We start from the raw sequence: 23,627 nt of genomic DNA, 5'->3' as shown, positions 1-23,627 counted from the left end.
AACATATTTATCTACATGACTTATTATTCAGTTAAAATACTGTTTGTTGTGATTAGATAGATGCATATGTCTATTAAAAAAACTCTAAAATTATTAAAGACTCAGAGCATTTCATAACGATGAAGAAAGATTATAGTTAGATAATAAATTATAAGTATTTTGAGCCCATACCAATCCCATAATTTTATTTTCCATTCTAATACTTTTTTATTATCATCATTGTTTTATAAATATAGTTGATTTACAATATTATGTTAGTTTCAGGTGTACATCAAAGCGATTTGGTTATATATATATATATACATTTTCAGATTATTTTCCATTATAGGTTATTACAAGATATAGAAAATAATTCCCTGTGCTGTACAAGAAATCCTTATTTGTTGTTTATCTATTTTATGTACAGTAGTTTATGTCTGTTAATCCCATACTTCTAATTTGTCCCTTCCCTGTTCCCTTTGCTAACCATAAGTTTGTTTTCTATGTTTGTGAGCCTATTTCTGTTTTATACATAGATTGATTTGTATTATTCTTTAGGTTACACATATAAGTGATATCATATAATATTTGTCTTTGTCTGACTTATTTCACTTAGTATGATATTATGTAGGTACATTCATGTTGCTACAAATGGCATTATTTCATTCTTTTTAATGGCTGAGTAATGTTCCATTTCATATACACACACACACACCACCACATCCTCTTGAATCAATAGTCTGTTGATGGCTCTTGAGTTGTTTTCATGTCTTGGCTATTGTAAATAATGCTATGAACATTGGGGTATCTTTTCAAATTAGAGTGGGCCAATCCTATAATTTGAAAGTCAATAACTGTAGTTTAAAGAAGATGTGGAAATTAAACTTTTAATATATCACTCATGGAACTTTCTGGAGAACAATTTGGCACTCTATGTCAAAAGCCTTAAGTAGAGTATGTCCTTTGGATCAATAATTATACCCTGTTTCATTTATTCTAGGGACATGCAGATACAAAGATTTATATGTAAGGATTGTTCATTGCATCATCATTCATAATGATAAAAATGGAAACAACATAGATGTCTAACAGTTCAGTATTATTTGAATAGATTATTATAAATTCACACAATGGAATGCCCAGTAGCCATTAGCATAATTTTTGAAGTATACTTAGCAAGTGAAAAAAATTTAAGGGACGAACAAAGAAATAAACACATAAATAAATATTTATTATAAAAGTAGCAGAACATTGGAAACAAATACTCACCAATAATGGACTGGTTAAGAAATTGTCGGGAATCTGCACTGGAAAACTATGCAGGGTCAAAAAGAAAGGTGAAGGCCATGGACCCATCTCTGAGATGTATTGTAAGGAGAGCAAATTATAGAATAGGTTGTGTAGTATGCAACCATTTTTGTAACTAGAAGATATGGCTATCAATATTTCTGGAAGTCTGCCACAGAACTAGTAACACCGGCTGCCTCTGAGGAGGTGAGAGGTGGGTAGGTAGTGGGAGGGGAGATTCACTTCTTGTGTAAAATTTCATCCTATTTGAGCATTTTCCATATGCCTGTACAAATTTAAAAATAAATACATATTATGTCCACTGTGATCTTAACTTGTAAATAACTTCATGTCTATCCATCTGAATAGAAAAGATTCAAGATCAAACAAAAAATGTAAACAAGGGTTATCTTTGGGTGGTAGGGTTATGGATAATATTAATTTTCTTCCATGTATTTTCCTATATTTTCTGAGCCTCCTCCCTTCCCAGGACAATCAATGTTGATAAAGATTTTAAGAATATAATGAGAGGAAAAGGGAAAATTTTAAATGTCTAAAGGTTGTTCAGTGGTTAGGACTCTGCCCTTCCACTGCAGGGGGCATGGGTTCGATCCCTGGTCAGAGATCTAAGACCCTGCATGTCTCACAGTGCAGCCAAAACTAATTTAATAATTAATTTTAAAAAATGTGTAAAGTCCTAATGAGACAGTTGGTGGGGGAGGGGCTTGCTTGGTTCGGTGATGTGAGCGTTGAGCCTAGCACTGCTGCCGTGTTAGTCAGGACTGGCCTTACTTCCCAGGTGCAGTAGGTAATTATGGCTAACTATTCATCTACTCGGAGAAGGCAACGGCAACCCACTCTTGCCTGGAAAATCCCATGGACGGAGGAGCCTGGAAGGCTGCAGTCCATGGGGTCGCTAAAAGTCGGGAAGTACTGAGCGATTTCACTTTCATGCTTTGGAGAAGGAACTGGCAACCCACTCCAGTATTCTTGCCTGGAGAATCCCAGGGACAGAGGTGCCTAGTGGGCTGCCGTCTACGGGGTCGCACAGAGTCGGACACGACTGAAGCGACTTAGCAGCAGCAGCAGCAGCAGCAGCAGCAGCAGCATTCATCTACTGGCTGAGGTCTACACATATATACTTAGTTTTATTACTGTAACTCACTTCTCAATCTTGCTGGCACATTGGGATACTTTGAGGCATTAAAAAAAAATACCAAAAATATACTAAGCTTTACCCCAAATCAATTAAATCTGAATATGTGAGGTGAGAATTCAGCATCTAGTATTATTAAAGTCTCCTCAGGTGATTCTAATGTGCAGCCAAGGGTCAGAACCACACTTTAACCCAGAGCTTTGATCTAATTGAAAATGCGAATACTCCTGCAAGAGTGCTGTGATTTATCAGTAGGTATAGGCTTCCTGAGAATAAAGGTAAAAGACTAAGTGAACTATAGATTGTTTCCCAAACATGGCAAATTCTGAGACCAGGGAAGCTGGAGGCCGAATGCAACTTCTTCCAAGACTCCTTCAGTTTGGGGGCATAGGGAATAGAAAGCTGAGAATGAGAAACCCAAGTTCTAGTTCTGTTTTTGCCACTTCCTGGTTGGAGAACCTGGATCACTTTATAGAACTTCTAGGTATGACCTTGTTGTAAAATGTGCCAGCTGGATTAGTGCAGAGGTTTGGAAAACAGCCTGAGGGACGAGGAAAGAAGAGGTGTGGGGATTCCATGTTACACACCCTACCACCCACCAGTGGATTGACTTATTTATAGATTTATAGATTGGCTCTCCAGTATGCTTCATTTTAAAGAGATAATTCCAGGATTAAAAAAAAAAAATTCCCTAGAATTTGCTGTATGACTTAGGGAACTCAAACCAGGGCTCCGTAACAACCTGGAAGGGTAGGATGGGGAGGGGTGTTCAAGGGGGAGGGGCACGGGTGAACCTATTGCTGGTCCATGCTAATGTTTGGTAGAAAACAATGTAATACTATAAAGCAGTTATTCTTCAGTTTAAAATAAATACATTAAAAAAAATTTTCCCTAGATCACATGGCTTCTTAGCTCTCCTCATTCTACAATCTTTACTTTTTAATGTAAGCCCAATAGTGAACCTAAAATCTATAATTTTTTCCTGTATTTTCTCATCATTTGGGGGGGTTTGATTTTCCTGATATCATGTGTTTTAAGGTATTCTGTGGAAGCTTCTACTTCCATTGGATGATCAATGACTTTTCAACCCAGTTTTCTTGTTCCAATGTCACATGCAGAAATCCTGGATACTTTTAAGTTGTAAAAAGTAGATAACTTTCCACAGCTCATTCCTTCCCAGGAGTGACAAATCTCCCACTTGTATACCAACTCATATATAACTTCCATACCAGGGCCAGGATAGGGTAAGGCAGGTGAGCTTTTTGTCTTGGCTGCAAAATTTAAGAGAGTACAAAAAAACTCAGTAATTCATACAAAAATCCATGAAGAACAAATTATAAAAATTTTAAATAAAGGGACAATCACCAATAGTTCTCTGACAAGCCATACTGGAGCCCATGGCAAAAAAATAAAAGTATTTCACTCATCCAATCTATCCTAGGTCCCATTCCGTACTGTTAAAAGTACTCACCACAAATAAGTTCTTAAGAATTTGTATAAGATCGAATGGAACCTATTCAAACTATAAGCTTTTGTCCAGCAAAGGAAACCATAAACAAAACAAAGTGACATACTATGGACTGGGAGAAAATATTTGCAAATAATGAGACTGACAAGGGATTAATGTTGAAAATATACAAACAGCTCCTACAGTTCAGTAACAAAAAAAACAAGCCATCCAATCAAAAACTGGGCAGAAGACCTAAATAGACATTTCTCCAAAGGGGACATACAGATGTCCAACAGGCACATGAAAAGCTGCTCATCATCGCTAATTATTAGAGAAATGCAAGTCAAAAAATGCAATGAAGTACCACTTTACACCAGTCAGAATGGCCATCATTTTAAAAAATCTATAATAAATGCTGGAGAGGGTGTGGGGAAAAGGGAGCCCCCAACACTGCTGGTGAGAATATAAATGGGTATAGCCACTATGGAAAACAGTATGGAAGTTCCTCAGAAAACTAAAAATATAGTTACCACATGGTCCACAATCCAACTCCTGGGCATATATTCAGAGAAAACTCTAATTCAAAAAGATACGTGCGCCCAAGTGTTCACAGCAGCACTGTTTACAATAGGGGAGATGGAGGCAGCTTAGGTGTCCAATGACAGATGAATGGCTGAAGAAGATTCGGTGTGTGTGTGTGTGTGTGTGTGTGTATATATATAAATATATATATACAATGAAATATTACTCAGCCTTAAAATATGAAATCTTTGTAGCAATATGGGTGGCCCTAAAGATTACTTATTAAGTGAAGTAAGTCACTTAATAAAGACAAATATCATATGATATCACTTATATGTGAAATCTTAAAAAAATTATACAAATGAACTTATTTACAAAACAGAAATAGACTCACAGACATAGGAAAAAACCTTATGGTTATGAAATGGGAAAACAGGAGATGGGGAAGGATAAATTAGGAGTTTGGGATTAACACAAACACACTACTATGTATGAAATAGAAAAACAAAGACCTACTGTATAATATAGAGAATGGTATTTAATGTCTTATAATAATCTATAATGGAAAATCTATAATCTGAAAAAATATATATATACAGACACGCATACACACACACATATATCATGCATGTGTGCTAAGCTGCTTCAGTAGTGTACTACTCTTTGTGACTAAAAAACAGCAACAACTATATATATATGAATTACTTTGCTGCACACCTAAAACTATGACAACATTGTAAATCTACTACACACTAATTTTAAAAAATGTGTGTGCATGTTAGTCACTCAGTTGTGTCCGACTCTTAGCGACCCCATGGACCGCAGCCTGCCAGGCTCCTCTCCATGGAATTCTCCAGGCAAGAATACTGGAGTGGCTTGCCATGCCCTCCTCCAGGGGATCTTCCTGACGCAGGGATCAAACCCCGGTATCCCACATTACCTCCAGATTCTTTATCATCTTAGCCACCAGGGAAGCACTAATTAAAATTAAAAAATTGACCACACGAAAAAATGGAATTTGTATAAGAATGGAGAGATGGAAATACATTGACAAATTTGGAAGAGGTCTCTCAGAAATTTTGTGGCTCAAATAGATTTTGGTAGGCCTAACAGGAAAAGAAAGAAAAAATGAATGAGAGATATCTTTATGTTTAATTTTGTGGTCAGGAAGAGATATTTTATATTCCTATTTAAGACTGAAAATCCATTAGGTTTCTTGTGCTACTGTGCTCAGTCATGTCTGACTCTCTGCCACCCCATGGACTATAGCCCACCAGGCTCCTCTGTCCATGGTATTCTCCAGGCAAGAACACTGGAGTGGGTTGTCATTTCCTTCTCCAGGGGATCTTCCTGACCCAGGGACTGAACCTGAGTCTCTTGCACTTCCTACATTGGCACGCAGGCAGATTCTTTACCACTGTGCCACCTGGGAAATCATTAGATTTCCTACATCTTGGTAAAATTCAGAATGGCAGATTGAAAAATTTTGGAAGGATAGTAACTAATTAGTAAATAAAGATGATTATTAAGGCCATTTCAATCACTGAGAGGGCAGCATAACATAATTCAATTACTTATGTATTTTTCATCACCTATGTGCTATGTTTCATTAATCTATCATTCAGTTCAGTTCAGTTCAGTCGCTTCAACTCTTTGCGACCCCATGAATCGCAGCACGCCAGGCCTCCCTGTCCATCACCAACTCCCGGAGTTTACTCAAACTCATGTCCATCGAGTCAATGATGCCATCCAGCCATCTCATCCTCTGTTGTCCCCTTTTCCTCCTGCCCCCAATCCCTCCTAGCATCAGGCTCTTTTCCAATGAGTCAACTCTTCGCATGAGGTGGCCAAAATATTGGAGTTTCAGCTTCAGCATCAGTCCTTCCAATGAACACTCAGGACTGATCTCTTTTAGGATGGACTGGTTGGATCTCCTTGCAGTCCAAGGGACTCTCAAGAGTCTTCTCCAACACCACAGTTCAAAAGCATCAATTCTTTGGCACTCAGCTTTCTTCACAGTCCAACACTCGCATCCATACATGACCACTGGAAAAATCATAGCCTTGACTAGACAGACCTTGTTGACAAAGTAATGTCTCTGCTTTTCAATATGCTATCTAGGTTGGTCCTAACTTTCCTTCCAAGGAGTAAGTGTCTTTTAATTTCATGGATGCAATCACCATCTGTAGTGATTTTGGAGCCCAGAAAAATAAAGTCTGACACTGTTTCCCTATCTATTTCCCATGAAGTGATGGGACCGGATACCATGATCTTCGTTTTCTGAATGTTGAGCTTTAAGCCAACTTTTTCACTCTCCACTTTCACTTTCATCAAGAGGCTTTTTAGTTCCTCTTCACTTTCTGCCATAAGGGTGGTGTCATCTGCATATGTGAGGTTATTGATATTTCTCCCGGCAATCTTGATTCCAGTTTGTGCTTCCTCCAGCCCAGCATTTCTCATGATGTACTCTGCTTATAAGTTAAATAAGCAGGGTGACAATATACAGCCTTGATGTACTCCTTTTCCTATTTGGAATCAGTCTGTTGTTCCATGTCCAGTTCTAACTGTTGCTTCCTGACCTGCATATAGGCTTGACCTGCAAGAGGCAGATCAGGTCGTCTGGTATTCCCATCTCTTTCAGAATTTTCCACAGTTTATTGTGATCCACACAGTCAAAGGCTTTGGCATAGTCAATAAAGCAGAAATAGATGCTTTTCTGGAACTCTCTTGCTTTTTCAATGATCCAGCAGATGTTGGCAATTTGATCTCTGGTTCCTCTGCCTTTTCTAAAACCAGCTACATTGAGTAATTAACAAATTGACTATATATTGTGTCATGATCTTAAATGTATATCATTCTTATTACTAAAAATGATTTGGGGATAGGAAATCAATTTTCCTGTACAGTTGATTTAGATGGAATTAATACATTTCCACTGGGTTTGGAACAATATGTTTCATCCGCAGTTTTTTTGATACCCTAGTGTGGCTAATTTTCTTTGATGAAGCCATTTGAGGCAAGATCTTAAAGCACAGGCTCAAGGAAAATTTTATATTGAGGGAGCCAAGCTTTGTGCTCAAAATTCTCTAAGCCAGGCTTCAGCAATATGTGAACCGTGAATGTCCTGATGTTCAAGCTGGTTTTAGAAAAGGCAGAGGAACCAGAGATCAAATTGCCAACATCCGCTGGATCGTGGAAAAAGCAAGAGAGTTCCAGAAAAGCATCTATTTCTGCTTTATTGACTATGCCAAAGCCTTTGACTGTGTGGATCACAATAAACTGTGGGAAATTCTGAAAGAGATGGGAATACCAGACCACCTGATCTACCTCTTGAGAAATTTGTATGCAGGTCAGGAAGCAACAGTTAGAACTGGACATGGAACAACAGACTTGTTCCAAATAGGAAAAGGAGTTCGTCAAGGCTGTATATTGTCACCCTGTTTATTTAACTTATATGCAGAGTACACCATGAGAAACGCTGGACTGGAAGAAACACAAGCTGGAATCAAGATTGCTGGGAGAAATATCAATAACCTCAGATATGCAGATGACACCACCCTTATGGCAGAAAGTGAAGAGGAACTAAAAAGCCTCTTGATGAAAGTGAAAGTGGAGAGTGAAAAAGTCGGCTTAAAGCTCAACATTCAGAAAACGAAGATCATGGCATCCGGTCCCACCACTTCATGGGAAATAGATGGGGAGACAGTGGAAACAGTGTCAGATTTTATTTTTCTGGGCTCCAAAATCACTACAGATGGTGACTGCAGCCATGAAATTAAAAGACACTTACTCCTTGGAAGGAAAGTTAGGACCAACCTAGATAGCATATTGAAAAGCAGAGACATTACTTTGTCAACAAGGTCTGTCTAGTCAAGGCTATGATTTTTCCTGTGGTCATGTATGGATGTGCGAGTTGGACTGTGAAGAAGGCTGAGCACCGAAGAATTGATGCTTTTGAACTGTGGTGTTGGAGAAGACTCTTGAGAGTCCCTTGGACTGCAAGGAGATCCAACCAGTCCATTCTGAAGGAGATCAGCCCTGGGATTTCTTTGGAAGGAATGATGCTAAAGCTGAAACTCCAGTCCTTTGGCCACCTCATGCGAAGAGTTGACTCATTGGAAAAGAGTCTGATGCTAGGAGGGATTGGGGGCAGGAGGAGAGGGGGATGACAGAGATGGCTGGATGGCATCACTGACTCGATGGACGTGAGTCTGAGTGAACTCTGGGAGTTGGTGATGGACAGGGAGGCCTGGCGTGCTGCGATTCATGGGGTCGCAAAGAGTCGGACACAACTGAGCGACTGATCTGATCTGATCTGGTGAAGGAAAAAAAAGAAAGGCAGACCACCATATGGCCAATATATGGCCTCTTTGATTGAAGGGTCTCTTATTATCTTTTTAAATTTATTTTTAACTGGAACATAATTGCTTTACAATATTGCATTGGCTTCTCCCGTACAACAGCGTGAATCAGCCATAAGTATACATATGTCCCTTCCCTCTTGAGCCCATCCCACCCCTCTAGGTTGTCACAGAGTACCAGGTTGAGCTCCCTGTGTTACACAGCAGCTTCCCATTAGCTATCTTTTTTACATCTGGTAATGTATGTTTCAGTGCTACTCTCTCAATTCGTCCCACCCTCTCCTTCTCCCACTATGTCCGAAGCCTGTTCTATGTCTGCGTCCTATTCCTGCCCTGCACATAGGTTCATCAGTACCATTTTTCTAGATTCCATAAATATGTGTTAATACATGACATTTGTTTTTCTGACTTACTTCACTTTGTATAACAAGCTCTAAGTTGATCTGCCTGTAAGGTCTCTTTTCAATTCATTCAACAAATGCTTATTAAGCATCTACTAATTCCAGGCCCTGTTCTAGGCACTGGGTTCAGGAGTGAACAAAATAGACAAAGATCTTGATTCTTATTGAGGTATATATAAGAAATCATCAAAGGGAGGTGAGTATAAATGGGATAAATTATTATTCGATTTAAAGAGAGGGAAATAACACATAGGAAATAAATCAATTGCCTCTGTCAACTACCTGATTAATTTCAAAATCCAATCCTCACCTACCTAATTGCCTTCCAGGGTCCGCCTGGAATGCCCACACATACAGCATGTTACTATAATGTGGAATCTAAACTGGTTTAGGTTTTACAGCAATGGTGAGTAAAGCAGGTGGTAGAAAATGTTGCCATCTGGGAATACAGGGCTAGGATTGCCAGATGTTGACCAAGAACTGAAATACCCATTTCTGTGTGAATCACTAAATGTTTAAGTTATGACAGTTAATTCAATTTTTGCAAAAGTACCACTGAGTCTAAAGCAACCTTTCTATAGCTCAGAGACCACGGAGTTTGTAGCCTTGGTCTTAGGTTGGAGTCCAGCAAAACCAGAGAGTCTTGTGGGACAGATGGCTCCAACTTGTAGTAATTACAGGGCAGGAAGTTCCTATATTAGCTAAGTCATTATTGATCCTTTGCGTGTCAAAAGGATTTTAATCCATGATTTGGATAATCTTATGTCTCACTACTTGATTTTAGTATACATTCATTCATTTGCTCATTGATTCATTCATTAAACCTTAGTAAATGACATTTCTGGCTGAAACATTGGTCTACTCAGCTTAAAAATGGCTCCTGTGTGGTCAACCTTGTAGGTAGGGCCTTCCAGTGCAGTGGGCCTTTGATGGCCTTCACCCTGTGAGATACAATGCTGCCTGTGATAATACTCACCTTGCATGAGTGCATGCTAAGTCGTTTCAGTCATATTCGACTCTTTGCGACCCTACGGACCTTAGCCCGCCATAGTCCTCTGTCCATGGGATTCTCTAGGCAAGAATACTGGAGTGGATTGCGATGCCCTCCTGCAGGGGACCTTCCCGACCCAGGGACCAAACCCATATCTCTTACATCTCCTGCATTGATAGGTGGGTTCTTTGCCATTAGTGCCACCTGGCAAGCCCAATGCAACCCTTGAGTAAGCACAAAATATACAGATACATTTGATTAGAACCAGAGGATCATCTGGGGGCTTCTCTAGTAGCTCAGTTGGTAAAGAATCTGCCTGCAATGCGGGAGACTCTGGTTCGATTCCTGGATTGGGAAGATCTGCTGGAGAAAGGATAGGCTTTCCTTTTTTTTAACTCCAGTATTCTTGGGTTTCCCTTGTGGCTCAGCTGGTAAAGAATCTGCCTGCAATGCAGGAGACCTGGGTTGGATCCCAATATTGGGAAGATCCCCTGGAGAAGGGAAAGGCTACCCACTCCAGTATTCTGGCCTGGAGAATTCTGGGTTGCAAAGAATTGGAGCAATTTTCACTTTCACTTTCAGAGGATCATTTGGGTTTCTGTATTGGTTCAGATGATAAAGAATCTGCCTGCAATGTAGGAGACCCGGGTTCGATCCCTGGTTCGGGAAGATCCCCTGGAGAAGTGAAAGGCTGCTGCTGCTGCTGCTAAGTCGCTTCAGTCGTATCCGACTCTGTGCGACCCCATAGACGGCAGCCCACCAGGCTCCCGGGTCCCTGGGATTCTCCAGACAAGAACACTGGAGTGGGTTGCCATTTCCTTCTCCAGTGCATGAAAGTGAAAAGTGAAAGTGAAGTCGCTCAGTCGTGTCTGACTCCTAGTGACCCCATGGACTGCAGCCTACCAGGCCCCTCCGTCCATGGGATTTTCCAGGCAAGAGTACTGGAGTGGGTTGCCATTGCCTTCTCCAGCAGTGAAAGGCTACCACTCCAGTATTCTTGCCTGGAGAATTCCACGGACGGAGGAGCCTGGCAGGCTACAGTCCATAGGGTCACCTGGCTGAGCAACTAAACACAGAGGATCACTTGGATGCATTTCTAAGGGTGGTGATGGAAGGATGTCACTGAACTACTCTACTCTATCTAGAATATATGCCTGGTGACTTTGCAGTGTGGGTATCTTATCTTTCAGAAGAAAGCATTCTTTTTCGTGCATTTGTTCAGTCGCTAAGTCGTGTCCAACTCTTTTCGACCCCATGGGCTGCAGCATTCCAGGCTTCCCTGCCCTTCACTATCTCCTGGAGGTTTCTCTAACTCATATCCATTGAGACAGTGATGACATCCAACCATTTCACCCTCTGTTGCCCGCTTCTCCTCCTGTTGACCCTGTAACCTTTCTTTACCAGAAACACCGTAATCTTTCTGCTGTTTATGAGATTGTCCTCTAGGTGGCGCTATTTATAGCTCTCTGAGTCTCCCAGGGCCTGCTTGCCTGCCTTCCCCCAAAGCAAGGCCACTTTTATTCCTTAATCAGCCAGCTTTGCCAGCAAGCACAGAACAGAGGAGCTCTTTCCCAGCTCTTTTAGGAGCTGCAGTGCTTTAGGCGGACTTCTAATTGATCCTTCAGGTAGCCATCGTGTGCCTACCCGTATTTCTTCAGGTTGCTTTGCATGGTGGCTTGGATAACTGCTCCTTCTGCCCAATTCCCTCTAGTAAGTCTTTCTCATTAGGAGCCAGGGCTTCTCACTTCACATTGTTGTTTTATGCATGCAGACTGCCTGCCCAAATAGATTATGAAGACTTTAAGGGCTTTGTATGCCTCAGGCATCTGGCATAGGGCACTGCTTGTGACAGGCACAGTCTGTGAGTTGTTGATGTAGGTTCTGGTATTGTGTTTATTCATCTCTTACTGAGTATCCATTGCAGGCTAGGCACTCTTTTGGATGCCCTGAAAACAGTTATGAAAGATAAGGTCTCTACTTGCAAGCAGCTCTCAATCTTGTGAAAGAGAATGAGAAAGAGAAATAGACAGTGGTGCAGTGTGTGGTGTGAAGCAGCCATGCTAGATGATTCTGGAAACAGGAGAAGTGCTATTCCTTCCCTGGGAGCGTCTTTTGTGAGTGTGGTTGTGGCTTTTTCATTCTTTGACCCTAGCATCACTGCTGGAGACCGAACTGTCCCTTTGATAGTTTCTCTTTGCCAGTGCCCAGAGAGCAGGGTTGCATGATGGTGGAGGTAGAATGCCACAGAGGAGATGAGTTTTCCATTTTCCTCTGGTGTTCCCTGCTCCTAGGGTTTTGTGGTTTGCTTTTCAGCCATCAGTAATTGCCTTTGAATTCTCCAAATGGTTTATCTTCTCACTGTCTATCTGGGGGTGATTTGAAATAGCAGATTTACTTTTAAGTGGTGTAGAAACGTATTTATTGAAAACCTATTCATTTCAAATGACCCCTATCTTGTGAAGTCTTCTTCAGTTCCCCTGAACAGAAGGATCCCTTCCTTTTTATACCTTTATAGTGTTACTTGTCGGAGAAGGCAATGGCACCCCATTCCAGTACTCTTGGCTGGAAAATCCCATAGACAGAGGAGCCTGGTAGGCTCCAGTCCATGGGGTCGCTAAGAGTCAGACACGACTGAGTGACTTCACTTTCACTTTCCACTTTCATGCACTGGAGAAGGAAATGGCAACCCACTCCAGTGTTCTTGCCTGGAGAATCCCAGGGACCGGGGAGCCTGGTGGGCTGCCGTCTATGGGGTCGCACAGAGGCGGACGCGACTGAAGCGACTGAGCAGAGCAGTGTTACTTGTATCCCAACTTTAATACAAATTGATTTCATTTTCTTTTATTGTGTTTAGAGCTACATAATGCCCTGAAACTTCAAGCCTGTTGAAGACAAGGACTATACTCATCCTATTATCTGTCTTCTTGCACTTTCATCTTAGTTATTTACATATGGTAGGCAATGAATAAATACATTTGTTGACTTAATGAACTAAGACTTTGTAACACGATTCACATTTAGTTGAATATTTTAGCATATTTGCTTGTAGAATATGGTCACAACTTCAGTAGTTTCTACCTGGATTTTGTTTGCGTGATTTAGGTTATGTGACTATTTGCTTGGCAAATGCTTTCCAGATACATATGCAAAGGTTTCTGAATAGATCTGGGCTCAGACTTGAAAATTTCCTGTTTCCTTATTGACACTCATATACGACTTTATCACTGGAGAGTGTTGGTTTTCCTTACTTCCCAATTTATTCCCAGTGCTTGAAGGAACATCCTCCTCTTTATTTGTCTAATCCATTCAAATATCTGCTAAATGCCAAGGACAGCCCCGATGCTAGGCATGCAGGGGTGATAAAATAGACTTTTCTTGTTCCACGATGTGTTGAAACAATTTAATTCTGTTCATCAAAAAATCGGTCAATTCAGTCAAAATGGAGTACCTGATAGTGTAAGAGCCCAGGTTGGGAGACATTTTCAAAAATCTTAGATCTTTGGTTAAGAAACCAGACACTTAACTTGAAGATTCTTGACTTTTACTTGATTTTCTAATGTTTTCTATCTCTGCAACTCATGTATAGACATATTTAGAGGATGCAAACTTGTAATTTTTTTTCCCTTGATGCCATTTAAAATTTTGGCATGTTGAATTTCAATGTTTAATTAGTCAGTTAATTTTAAATTTTAATTTCACAGCATTCACATAAGGGGGTGAAGCTGGTGAAGTTTGCCCTTTCTGCTTTCCTAGCCAAGGTGAAATTTTATTACAGTCGACTTCTCCAGGTTCTGCATCCTTAAATTCAACTAAGGGCAACTGCACTTCCTAGGCCAAATATCCTTTAAACGGGAAGTCTAAAACATAGATCTTGTGTCTAGAGGACTTGTTTGATCTAAGTCATGGTATGTGTGTGTCTAGGGGTGGAGGTAATGGTAAATGAAAGAAGGCAGTCACACACCTGTCATCTGACAATATGACAATATCCTATACGCACTCTTGACCTGCAGCAATAGTAGAATCATGCCATCATTTTACATTCTGGATCAACAGGTTGCACCAGAGACTTCTCAGAAACAACATAAACTGTGAAAAACGGATTCCTTTCTTAAGATACAATTTCCTCTGAGGCTCCATTAAGGCAGAAAGCAGTATGAGTTACACCTCTTGTAGCTATTAGATCAAATAAAATTTGAACGAGCAAGGATTTTTTTTGGCTGTCACATGTTACAACAAAATATAAGCAAACCACATTTTAAAGTAAACTACCTCAATCGAAAGTGGAAAAACAAAATACCAGAATGGAATTTTGCTGTGGCGATCCTGGTTTTCCCATTTTTCTTTCATTCTTTCCTTTATGCTTATTTCACATTATTTTGCATTTTCTCATAAGTCATAATTTCATCTCGGTCTAGAATGGTGAAGTCGATTTACTTGGCTGTTGCCTTTTTCAAAAACGAGAGGAGAGCTTGTAAGAAGAAAACAAAAACAACTCCAATGGCATGAAAAGTTGGAAGCTAGCAAGGAGGCTCTTGGAAACTGGGCCGCTTTATTTTTCTGCTCAGGATTTAGATTTCTGTCTCCAGGAACTTTGTGGATAGTTTCACCTATTAAGTCTCCCTTGCCCCTCTGCGAGACAGTGACAATCCCGTGTCCTCCCCAGTCGCACTGCACGGTTGAGTGTATATTATTTTCTACGACTCAACTTGGATCAGAGGTGACGGGACATACTTTCTATCCGAATGGCGTTTTAGAAATAGGAACGGGAAAGAACACTTAACTAGGCGAAGAGCCGCCCCACGGGATCTGCTCAGCGCTGCAGAGCGGCAGGCGGGAGGCGCTAGCGCCGAGGCTGCCTTCGGGGGAACCGGGCGGATGTTCGCGGGGCGGCCGGTGCTGGGGGCTTACGGGGCCGAGATCCCCGCCTTCCCGGAGAAGCCGCGGCTGCGTTTCGGAGGCACTGGGCAGCCGGCTGGCGGAGGCCGCCATATTCCCGGTTTACCACGCCCGGGCGGCGGGGCGGCAGCGGCAGGTCGGCGGCGGCCCGGGCTGCGCCTCGGCGACCCGGCCCCGCCTCCCGCCGGGGGCAGCCGTGACCGCTGAGCCCGCGGGCCCGACCGAGGGCGCGGGAGGGGGAGGCGCCCGCAGAGCCCGAGGGGGCCGGCTCAGCCAGGGAGCGGCGCGAGCGAAGCGAAAGCCGCACTGGGAGGCGCGCCGCGGCGGCTGCGAGCCCAGGAAAGCCTTCCAGGAGGGCCGGGCGGCACCGCCTCCCGCTCCCCTCCTCCCGCGCCCGTCCCCTCCCTCCACCTCCTCCCTCTGCCGCCGCCGCCGCCTCCCTCCCGGATCTGTGCTCCAGTTCAGAGAAAGAAGAAAATGTGTGTGTGTGGCGAGGGGGAGGGCGAGCACTGAGCAGCCGCTCTGCGCCTGGCAATCGGGGCCGGGGGTGGGCGTCTGGCGGAGGCGGAGGAGCGCGCGACGGCCGGGCGGGCGGGCCAGCGAGCCGGGTTTGCGCGCGAGCCGGGCGGTGGGCGCGGGCAGGGCCGAGGGCGCCCGGGAGCCGTGTCAGGCGGCAGCTAGGAGCCGGCGCGTCAGGCGCGGGGAGCCGTCGGCGACCGCTCGCTGCGGGGACGCCCCGGTGGATGTGCTCTCGCCGCCGGGCGCACGGCTTAGGGGAGCCTCGGCGGCGGCGGCGGCGGCGGCGGCGCGGGGGGCCAGGCGGGCCGCCTGTTCCCGGGGAAGGAGGCGCGGGCGTCTGAGCGAGGCCGGGCGCGGCGGCCTTCCCTAGCGCGCCCCCCGAGCCAGCGCCCGCGGCCGCCTCCCGCGCCGGCCTCGCTCCTCCCGGCAGCCCGAGCCGCCACCAGCCGCCGCACCCCCGGCCCACCTGGTGGCCCCGGCCCTGGCCGCGGCCCCCGCGGCGGTTCCCCGATCTCGTCCCGGACGCGCGCCCGGGCGGCGGGGGCTCGGCGGCCACCGCTGCCTCGGGGGAGCGAGGGCGGGAGGGTGTGTGTGCGCGCGTGTGAGCAGGGGGTGCCGGCGGGGCTGCAGCGAGGCACTTTGAAAGAATGACTCTGGAGTCCATCATGGCGTGCTGCCTGAGCGAGGAGGCCAAGGAAGCCCGGCGGATCAACGACGAGATTGAGAGGCAGCTCCGCAGGGACAAGAGGGACGCCCGCCGGGAGCTCAAGCTGCTGCTGCTCGGTGAGTACCGCCGTGGCCGTACGCAGCGGGCCCTCCCGCCGGACCTCTGCGCCCCCCGCCCACCACCCCCAGTCCCCGTACTGCGGCCCCGGCCCCCGGGCGCGGGCGGCTTGCCCCTGCCCTCCCCGGGCGCGGCCCCGGCCACTACCCGCACCCTGAAGGGCGCGCGTGCGCGTGCAGACACAGGCACGCGCAGAGGGGTCGCGGCTGCTCTGCCCGGGGCCTCGGCTTGTCCTTTTCGGTAGCCCTGAGGGCTGTGCACTCGGGGTGCGCGTTTGTCTGCTGTGCATCTGCTGAATGGCAAATCGCTTCGGGGAGAAGCGCGGGTGGGAAGGTGGGCAGGAGGGTTGAACTTCCAGTGTCGTGGCCGCGGCGCCCGGTGGGGTGGTGGAGCGGAGAACTGTGTGTGCGTGTGGCCTTAGGTGTCAAGCGGAGCCAGGGCGTGCGGTGGGGTGGCCTGTGTGCATCTTTTATCAGTGCTTTTAGGGGTCGGGAGCGAATGGTGGAACGGTGGACAGACTCGCGACTGGACTCTCCAAGGAGTGATGATTAGGGAGCCGAGTGGTTGGCTCTCTGAGGAAAGGGGGCTAACGTATTCCGGGAGCGGGGAGGTGAGCATGTATATGTGTCACACGAGTGCTGTTCTCTAGCCACCAGACCACCGAAAGGAGGGGCCCAGAAGAGTTTCTTAATGGTGACAGGCGTGTTTCTTGTCTCCACCATCCCTTCCAGATAAAGATGAGGGATACGGGAGGGTTGTGCTGTGTGGTTGTTGACAGCGATGGGTATCTTTTGTTTAATGTGGCAACCCAGATGTAGGCCTGAATTCACAATAGTTGCCAGTACAGCCTCTCAATTACTCTCATGGGAACAAATAGAAACCTTTTGTTTAAAACGGACAGCATTTAATATCTTTGGAATCTGGGCTAGAAGGAAAACGGGAAGTGAACACCAAAAAATGTCCCTTTAATCTCTAAAAAATAACCCACTATTCTGCCTTCACATTAAGTTAGCAAGAAAATGCCATTTCTCCACTAGGAATTTTATTGATTATTATCTCTGGGAGAATGTTCAGAATCAACATTCAGGCCAGCGCGACATAACTCTGAGCTATTGTGTTAGGAAGAACAGCTTTGCAGTAACAGGCCTGAAAAATGTCTGCACTCGTGTTCTGGATATTTGCGTGTATAATAAATAGGTTTCTCAGACATTTCTGGAGGAGAATATTATCAATTCTGATTTGAGAAGCATGCATTTTCCTTCTTATCTTGAGCATTCTGTCTCCTGGTTCAAGGAACCAATTGCCTTTGGGAGGGAACTGCTTATGTACTGGATCGTTTACAAGAAGGAACAAAACATAATGATCACGAATAGTTACAAATGGTTAATTCACATGCCATGCTTAATGTCTTCATTTTGAAACCAGATTAGATAAATGTGCACGTTTATAAAGAACAGAAGGCAAACCCTGGATAAAAGGGGCGGGCTTTAGGGAATGAAGCCAGGGAAGGGGAAAACTGCAATTGCAAAAGGAAGATCTTTTTATTTTTTATGTTTATTCTCATTTTGAGCTACTTCTCATGGCTGAAAAGGTGTAGTTGAATGTTTTCTGAATTCTCAAGATTGAGAAGAAACTAGAGTGGGTAGGAGACAAGAATGGAGTTTAAGTGCATGATTAAGGGGAAAAGCATGTGTTTTAGAAAGACTTGAGGATGGTTTTTCTTTTTCTTTTGCCCTGTGTAGAGTCTTTATTTGTTTGTTTGGCTGTGAATAGGGCATTTGAGGTCTCTCAGGCCAACCCCATTGCCTGAAATGTGGCAGCCCTGGGTTCCTAGCAGCTGAATTAGAGCTCAGGGAATTTGTCTGTTTCGGGCCTAGGTTTGAATGTCTAGAAGGAGGACTTGGGGAAATACCCATAGATGGATGCTTACTTACATACTGTGGACTTAAGTAACATATTATGCTTTAAAAAGTGAACTTGGAGATAATTTTATAAGGACAAAAACTAAAGTAAAACAATTTTACCACTGAAGTGGTAGTGTGGAGAACTTTTATTCTCCCCTTCGTATTAGATTTTTGACTAAGGTTTAATACAGCCTCACCCCAGCCCCCTGATACGGCCTATTAGAAGTGGTAGAAAAAGGACATTGGTTTAGCACCTACATTTATTAGCACTTTAAAAGTGTACAACTTTTTGTTAGAAACCCAATCCCTAGACATCACGTAAGGTTTACTACAGCTCCATGTTCTGGGTATGTTGCTTTTGTAACATAACTACTGCAGTACCTATACTATGTAGTCATGCTGTATACTCACTGTAGATTTGTGTGTATGCTTCTGATTTTTGAATCCAGAAGAGGAGTGATGGTTGATTTGGATCAGGGAAGGTATCAGAAGGAGTTCCTTTTGAGGGATGCCTGATGTGCTGCTTTGATGAGTGCACTGAATCTTCATTCATGTAAATGAGGCCCTTCAAAAGATTCACCAATATTTTTAACTACTTTATTTAAATTAAGGGATCACCATTGTATTTAAATGAAATTCAATGTAAAATTATTTTCAAAGTAAATTTTAGTTCAAAGCATGACGCCATTTTAAGGAAAATGGGTGTATTTGGCAGGAGACCCTTGTTCACATAATTAGCTAATTTTATATTGTGAAGAAATTAACAAGAGAAAATAGTGGTTACCTGCCTAGATGAAAGCTTGGCAGTGAAATTTGGTCTGCCTTGATACATATCCAGCAATTATGCCAATATGTTTCATATTCTATGATACTTACTTATTTTGATGCTTATTTTTTAAAAAGTGAACTCAGAAACCTACTGTCATAAAATGTATTAAATTTTGAATTGTTTATTCATTTTCTGAATTCATTTAGTATTTTAGAATTCATGTTAGTATTTATTTTCTTAGACAACTCAAAGAAAACTGTAGTCTACATAGATATACAAGAGAATATTTTAATCTGAAGTTTTTATATACTTCTTAGATGTAATATACATTACTTCCTTTAATTAATTAATATTTATAAATATTAACTAAATATTTCTTTGGTGGTACGTAGGTCACTATTTAATATAATCTGTGTTTAAGTCTTTATAAAACAAGTGCCATTGAATACCTGCTTCCGGTCAACTATATTCTTCTGGAAATTTCGGCTTCTTAAAGATACATTTTTTTCTCCCCTTTAACATGTTCTTCTTTTACATGTTTTAAACTCTTTACTCTTCAGATCTTAATCATCAAATAGAAAGATTTAGCAAGAAAGATTTTGCTGTTTTTTTTATTGATTGGATTCCACTTACTGAAGAGGCAAAATTTAGGCCAGTTTTAGATGAAAGAATATATGTTCTTGCTCTTCTAACTGAATTACAAATGTGGTTGAAAATTTTCTTCCTGTTCTAGACTGGAAGCTTAGGAGGGTAGGGACAGATTCCCTGTTGCACACGATAAAATCCCAGCTTCTAGCACAATCTCTAACTCATAGAGTGCTCTCAGTAAGTATTTATTGAATAAGTAAGCTTCTTTATAACCTAATAGAAATTGGGACCATAAAACAATGAAGACATTATAGAGACATGGAGAAATGTAGAGTTTTTATTCTGTGATAGAGGAAATCATGACCTTTGAAAATAACTATGTGTAACTCTTTGAGCCAATTGATTACAAATTAGTTTTGGGATCGGAAGTGTTAATGTAAGATGTTTTATCGCATAGTGAACCAGTGTATTACAGTTCTGTGCTGGTTGCATTTGGGAATGATAACAATCATGTTTAAAATATGAAAGTTTAAAGGAAAAAAAAAAAGAAATCATACCATGTCTTGGTTACTTTTTTTTGTATAGAAGCTAGCTTAACCCTCTCATCTTTTTGCCATCTACTTTTCTCCATGACACACTCAGCAGAGTGAATTTTTAAATTCTGTAGTGCACAGGTGGTGACTGAAGAGATTTTTACAATTTACCTATATATAATTACATGAGAAGAACCACAGTGGTTAACTTTTAGGAATTGTAGAAAGAATGATTTTAATTTGAGCAATATACATTTGTACTGAAGAGCGAACAGTTACAGAGCAGGAAGGTACCTGGAAGGTTGGGAGTGTTCTGACAAATTTAGAGTATGTGGAGAGTTCATTCATACAGGTCTGGGTAAAAACACCCACCCCACCACCCCTCTGTAGAGGTCACTGGCGCAAGGATGGGGGTGTCGATTGCCCAAGTTAACCTAGAGGTTAGTGGCTGTCTAGGATGGCTACTCAGAACTGCAGAATGAAAGCTTCCTTCTAAGCCCCCCTAATAACAGAATCTCCCTGGAAATACCATAATATGGTGATTATGAGGCTGCTTTAAGATCAACTAATTTTATTTTTGCTACTCTTTTAGTTTCCAAGTTTTGAATATGTTTCTAAACGTCAGGATTTGTTTGAATGCATTTCCTCTTTTTTTTTCTTTCCTTATTTTATTTTTTTTTGGAAACAAAGTATTTATAGTTTGTATCCGAAGAGTGAAGTGGCAGCGTCCCTCATAAAAATCAAAACTGGAGCTCTGACCAAATAACAAAGCCTTCAGAGTAAAATTTTTGCTTTGAACCATGTAGGTTCATTGTCTGGATCTGCCATATAACTGCCAATCTCGTACTTATGTATTAATGTATTGTTTCTTCATATGGGAATTTTGGGGGCAAATTACAACCCTACTGAACAATGAAGCTATCTAGTATATATCTATTCAAATATTTTTAGGTAAACTTAGGAAGGAAAACCAGAAGAATAATTTAGTAGCCATTTTGTTACAAATAAATTTTATAGCCTCTTTTTCATTAAAAAAATCAAACAACCCAGCTGCACTTTATACGAGATGGCTTATGTTCAGTTTTCAGAGATGCCTATTAAATATAGTTATGATTTTTATTACAGATGAATTTTTAAGGACCTTAAACAGCTTTTGCAGTTGTGAGGCTGCGTGCTATGCTAAACTTAGCAGTAAAAAGGAACACATTTTTCTTCATGCTCCAGGCAAACTTATACTTGAAAAGAAATGAACAAGATTTGCCAAGCATGATTTTGATTCCAGCATTCATATTAGTTTTTCTTTAAGGGGAGGTTATTAGTTCTTTTGGTATTAATGGAAGTGTGGATTGAGGGTTACAGAGGAAAAATGAGAGAGCTCAAAGGGTACATTTGAAAGAGAGAGAAGCCATTTTAAGAAGGTTAGGATTGCTTTCTCCCTGAGAAGGTGGAGAGAATCTGTTTTCTCCAGACTCTCTGTTTTGGGTTGAGGGAAATGCAAGTATTTGTAACAACAAATTTTAAGTCTCATTTTCTGGTTGAAGGGGGAGGGCAGTGACTTTTCAAAGGGAAACTTTTATAATGGCTTTAAAGCAATGTTATGATCTCTGCAGAATTAATCCTAGGGAAGTGTGAAATAGTAATAGAAGGAAAAATGTGTGATTGTTGGTAATTAAATCTGTGGCACTAACTGACTACAGTAAACAGTGAGTGTTTTCTTGTTCTGCCGGATGGAGTACCATTAAAGAAAGAGCTATTCTCAGACCCAAACATTATTTTGTGTGAACAGCTGTTACTAATAAAATTATAGGCAGTTGTTTGAAAATCACCTATGATTTGTTTCCTTACCGATATGTAAAGAACCTGTCTGATTTCTTATCTGCCATGTAATAAAAAGGAAAAAAAGGACCTAAATATTCTGTCATAAATGAGTTCATAAATCTTAGGTCGTCATGAATCTGGGCTTTATAAACAAAATAAACATCCATATCAGTGTTGAGAACCAAAGACTGAATTTGCTAAATAGCTCTGGGGTTGACCTTTGTACCTAGCCATAATTTCTGAAATCAGTGCAGAATATTTTGTTAAGAGCCTAACATTTCACTTTGAAGAACAAAATTAATATTATTTAAAAATAAAGTTATCAAGATCTTCAAATTCATTTATTTAACAAACACTTGCCAGTTTAGGGAAAACAAACATTTCCTCTAAAATTTCTTTTTTTTTAAACCAGATGTACCATAAGAAAGAACAGTTGCATATGGAATGTTGGTCAAGTGAACAGATATTAAGCACCTACTGTGTATAAAATAATGTGCTGTGTGGGACACACCCTTGTTTCTTATTTGCCGGCAGGAAAGACTACAAGCAATTTTCACAGTTCTTGTTGTTTTACAGTTGACGCCCTCAGCCTGACATGTCCTTCTGGGTGTTATCCTTCCTGGGGCTGGCTTTTTGATTGGCTCTTAATACAAAGAAAAAGACAAAATAATCTGAAGGCCATTCTAGAAGCTTCCCGGGGATTACACAACTGGGGAAGCAGATGGTCTTGAGAATTTGAACTCCTGAGTGATATATATTATTTCCTCGGAGCCGGTGTATCTTTTTTTTTTTTTTTTTGCCTTTAACTGTGAGAAACAGTTAGTGACCATTTGCCCTGTGTTTCTAACTCAAGTGGAAGCTGTATGTGTTTGTTAGTTGCTCAGTTGTGTCCGACTCTTTGTGACCCCATGAACTGTAGCCCCAGTCCATGGGGCTACTCATGTAGCTCCTCTGTCCATGGAATTCTCCAGGCAAGAATACTGGAGTGGACAGCCATTTCCTTCCTCGGGATCTTCCCGACCCAGGGATCTAACCTGGTCTCCTGTGTTGCAGCCAGGTCCTTTACCATCTAAGCCACCAGGGAAGCTACATGAGGACAAAGATAGTGGCCCTTCTTTTCTTGGTAACTCTGCGAAGCACTTTCTCTTGCTCAGTTTACAGTCATTCTGGTATAACTGGGGACTCAGTATCTGGGAACTTGTGGATGTAGGACGATGGGGGCAGGGTGGGCAGCTGGGTTCCCAGAAGCAAGCAGAGAGCAATTGGAGGGAGTGAGTTTAAACATTTTGCTTTCTTCTAATGGGTATCATTGATTTGTTCTCCATTTACCACACCTCTTTGTCCTTTTGTGGGCCACTTGGGGCATGGTGAAAGAAATTCTGTTTTAAAGGCAAAGTCATTTTTGTCTCTCTGCCTGCTTCTCATTCATTGTCTTAGGAAAATGATTCAGTTGAACATTTTCATAATTGTTGCAGGTTGAAAAGTCGATCGTAGTTTATCCAACAATTTGAATGGAAAACTGTTACACAGGTCCTTTGAAATTTGAAGATTCTACACACCTTTATTATAGGATTAATTTTGGATTGTGAGCGGTTTGACTGCTTTGAAAACAAAATAGTTTTTTCAAGGAAATGTGTGATGGATTGTGGTGTGGTCAGAACCAGAATGT

General features: G+C 42.3%; 1 protein-coding gene across 1 annotated transcript in view; it reads left to right on the top strand.

Moving 5' to 3' along the window:
* Nucleotides 1–16,038: 16,038 nt before the first annotated feature.
* Nucleotides 16,039–23,627, top strand: part of LOC147367068 (guanine nucleotide-binding protein G(q) subunit alpha) — a 315,174-nt gene continuing 307,585 nt past the window's right edge. Inside the window, exon 1 of the mRNA XM_086415620.1 lies at nucleotides 16,039–16,345. Within this exon, the coding sequence (XP_086271746.1) occupies nucleotides 16,210–16,345 (136 nt within the window). The 5' untranslated portion in view covers nucleotides 16,039–16,209. The remainder of the gene's footprint in view (nucleotides 16,346–23,627) is intronic.

This window comes from Bos grunniens, chromosome 8 (genome assembly GCF_055505025.1).
Source record: "Bos grunniens cultivar Pamir isolate PY7600 chromosome 8, Bosgru_T2T1.0, whole genome shotgun sequence".
In the NCBI taxonomy this organism is placed as follows: domain Eukaryota; kingdom Metazoa; phylum Chordata; class Mammalia; order Artiodactyla; family Bovidae; genus Bos; species Bos grunniens.
Note: the sequence above shows the minus strand (reverse complement) of the source record. Positions and strands in the feature narration are given on the sequence as shown.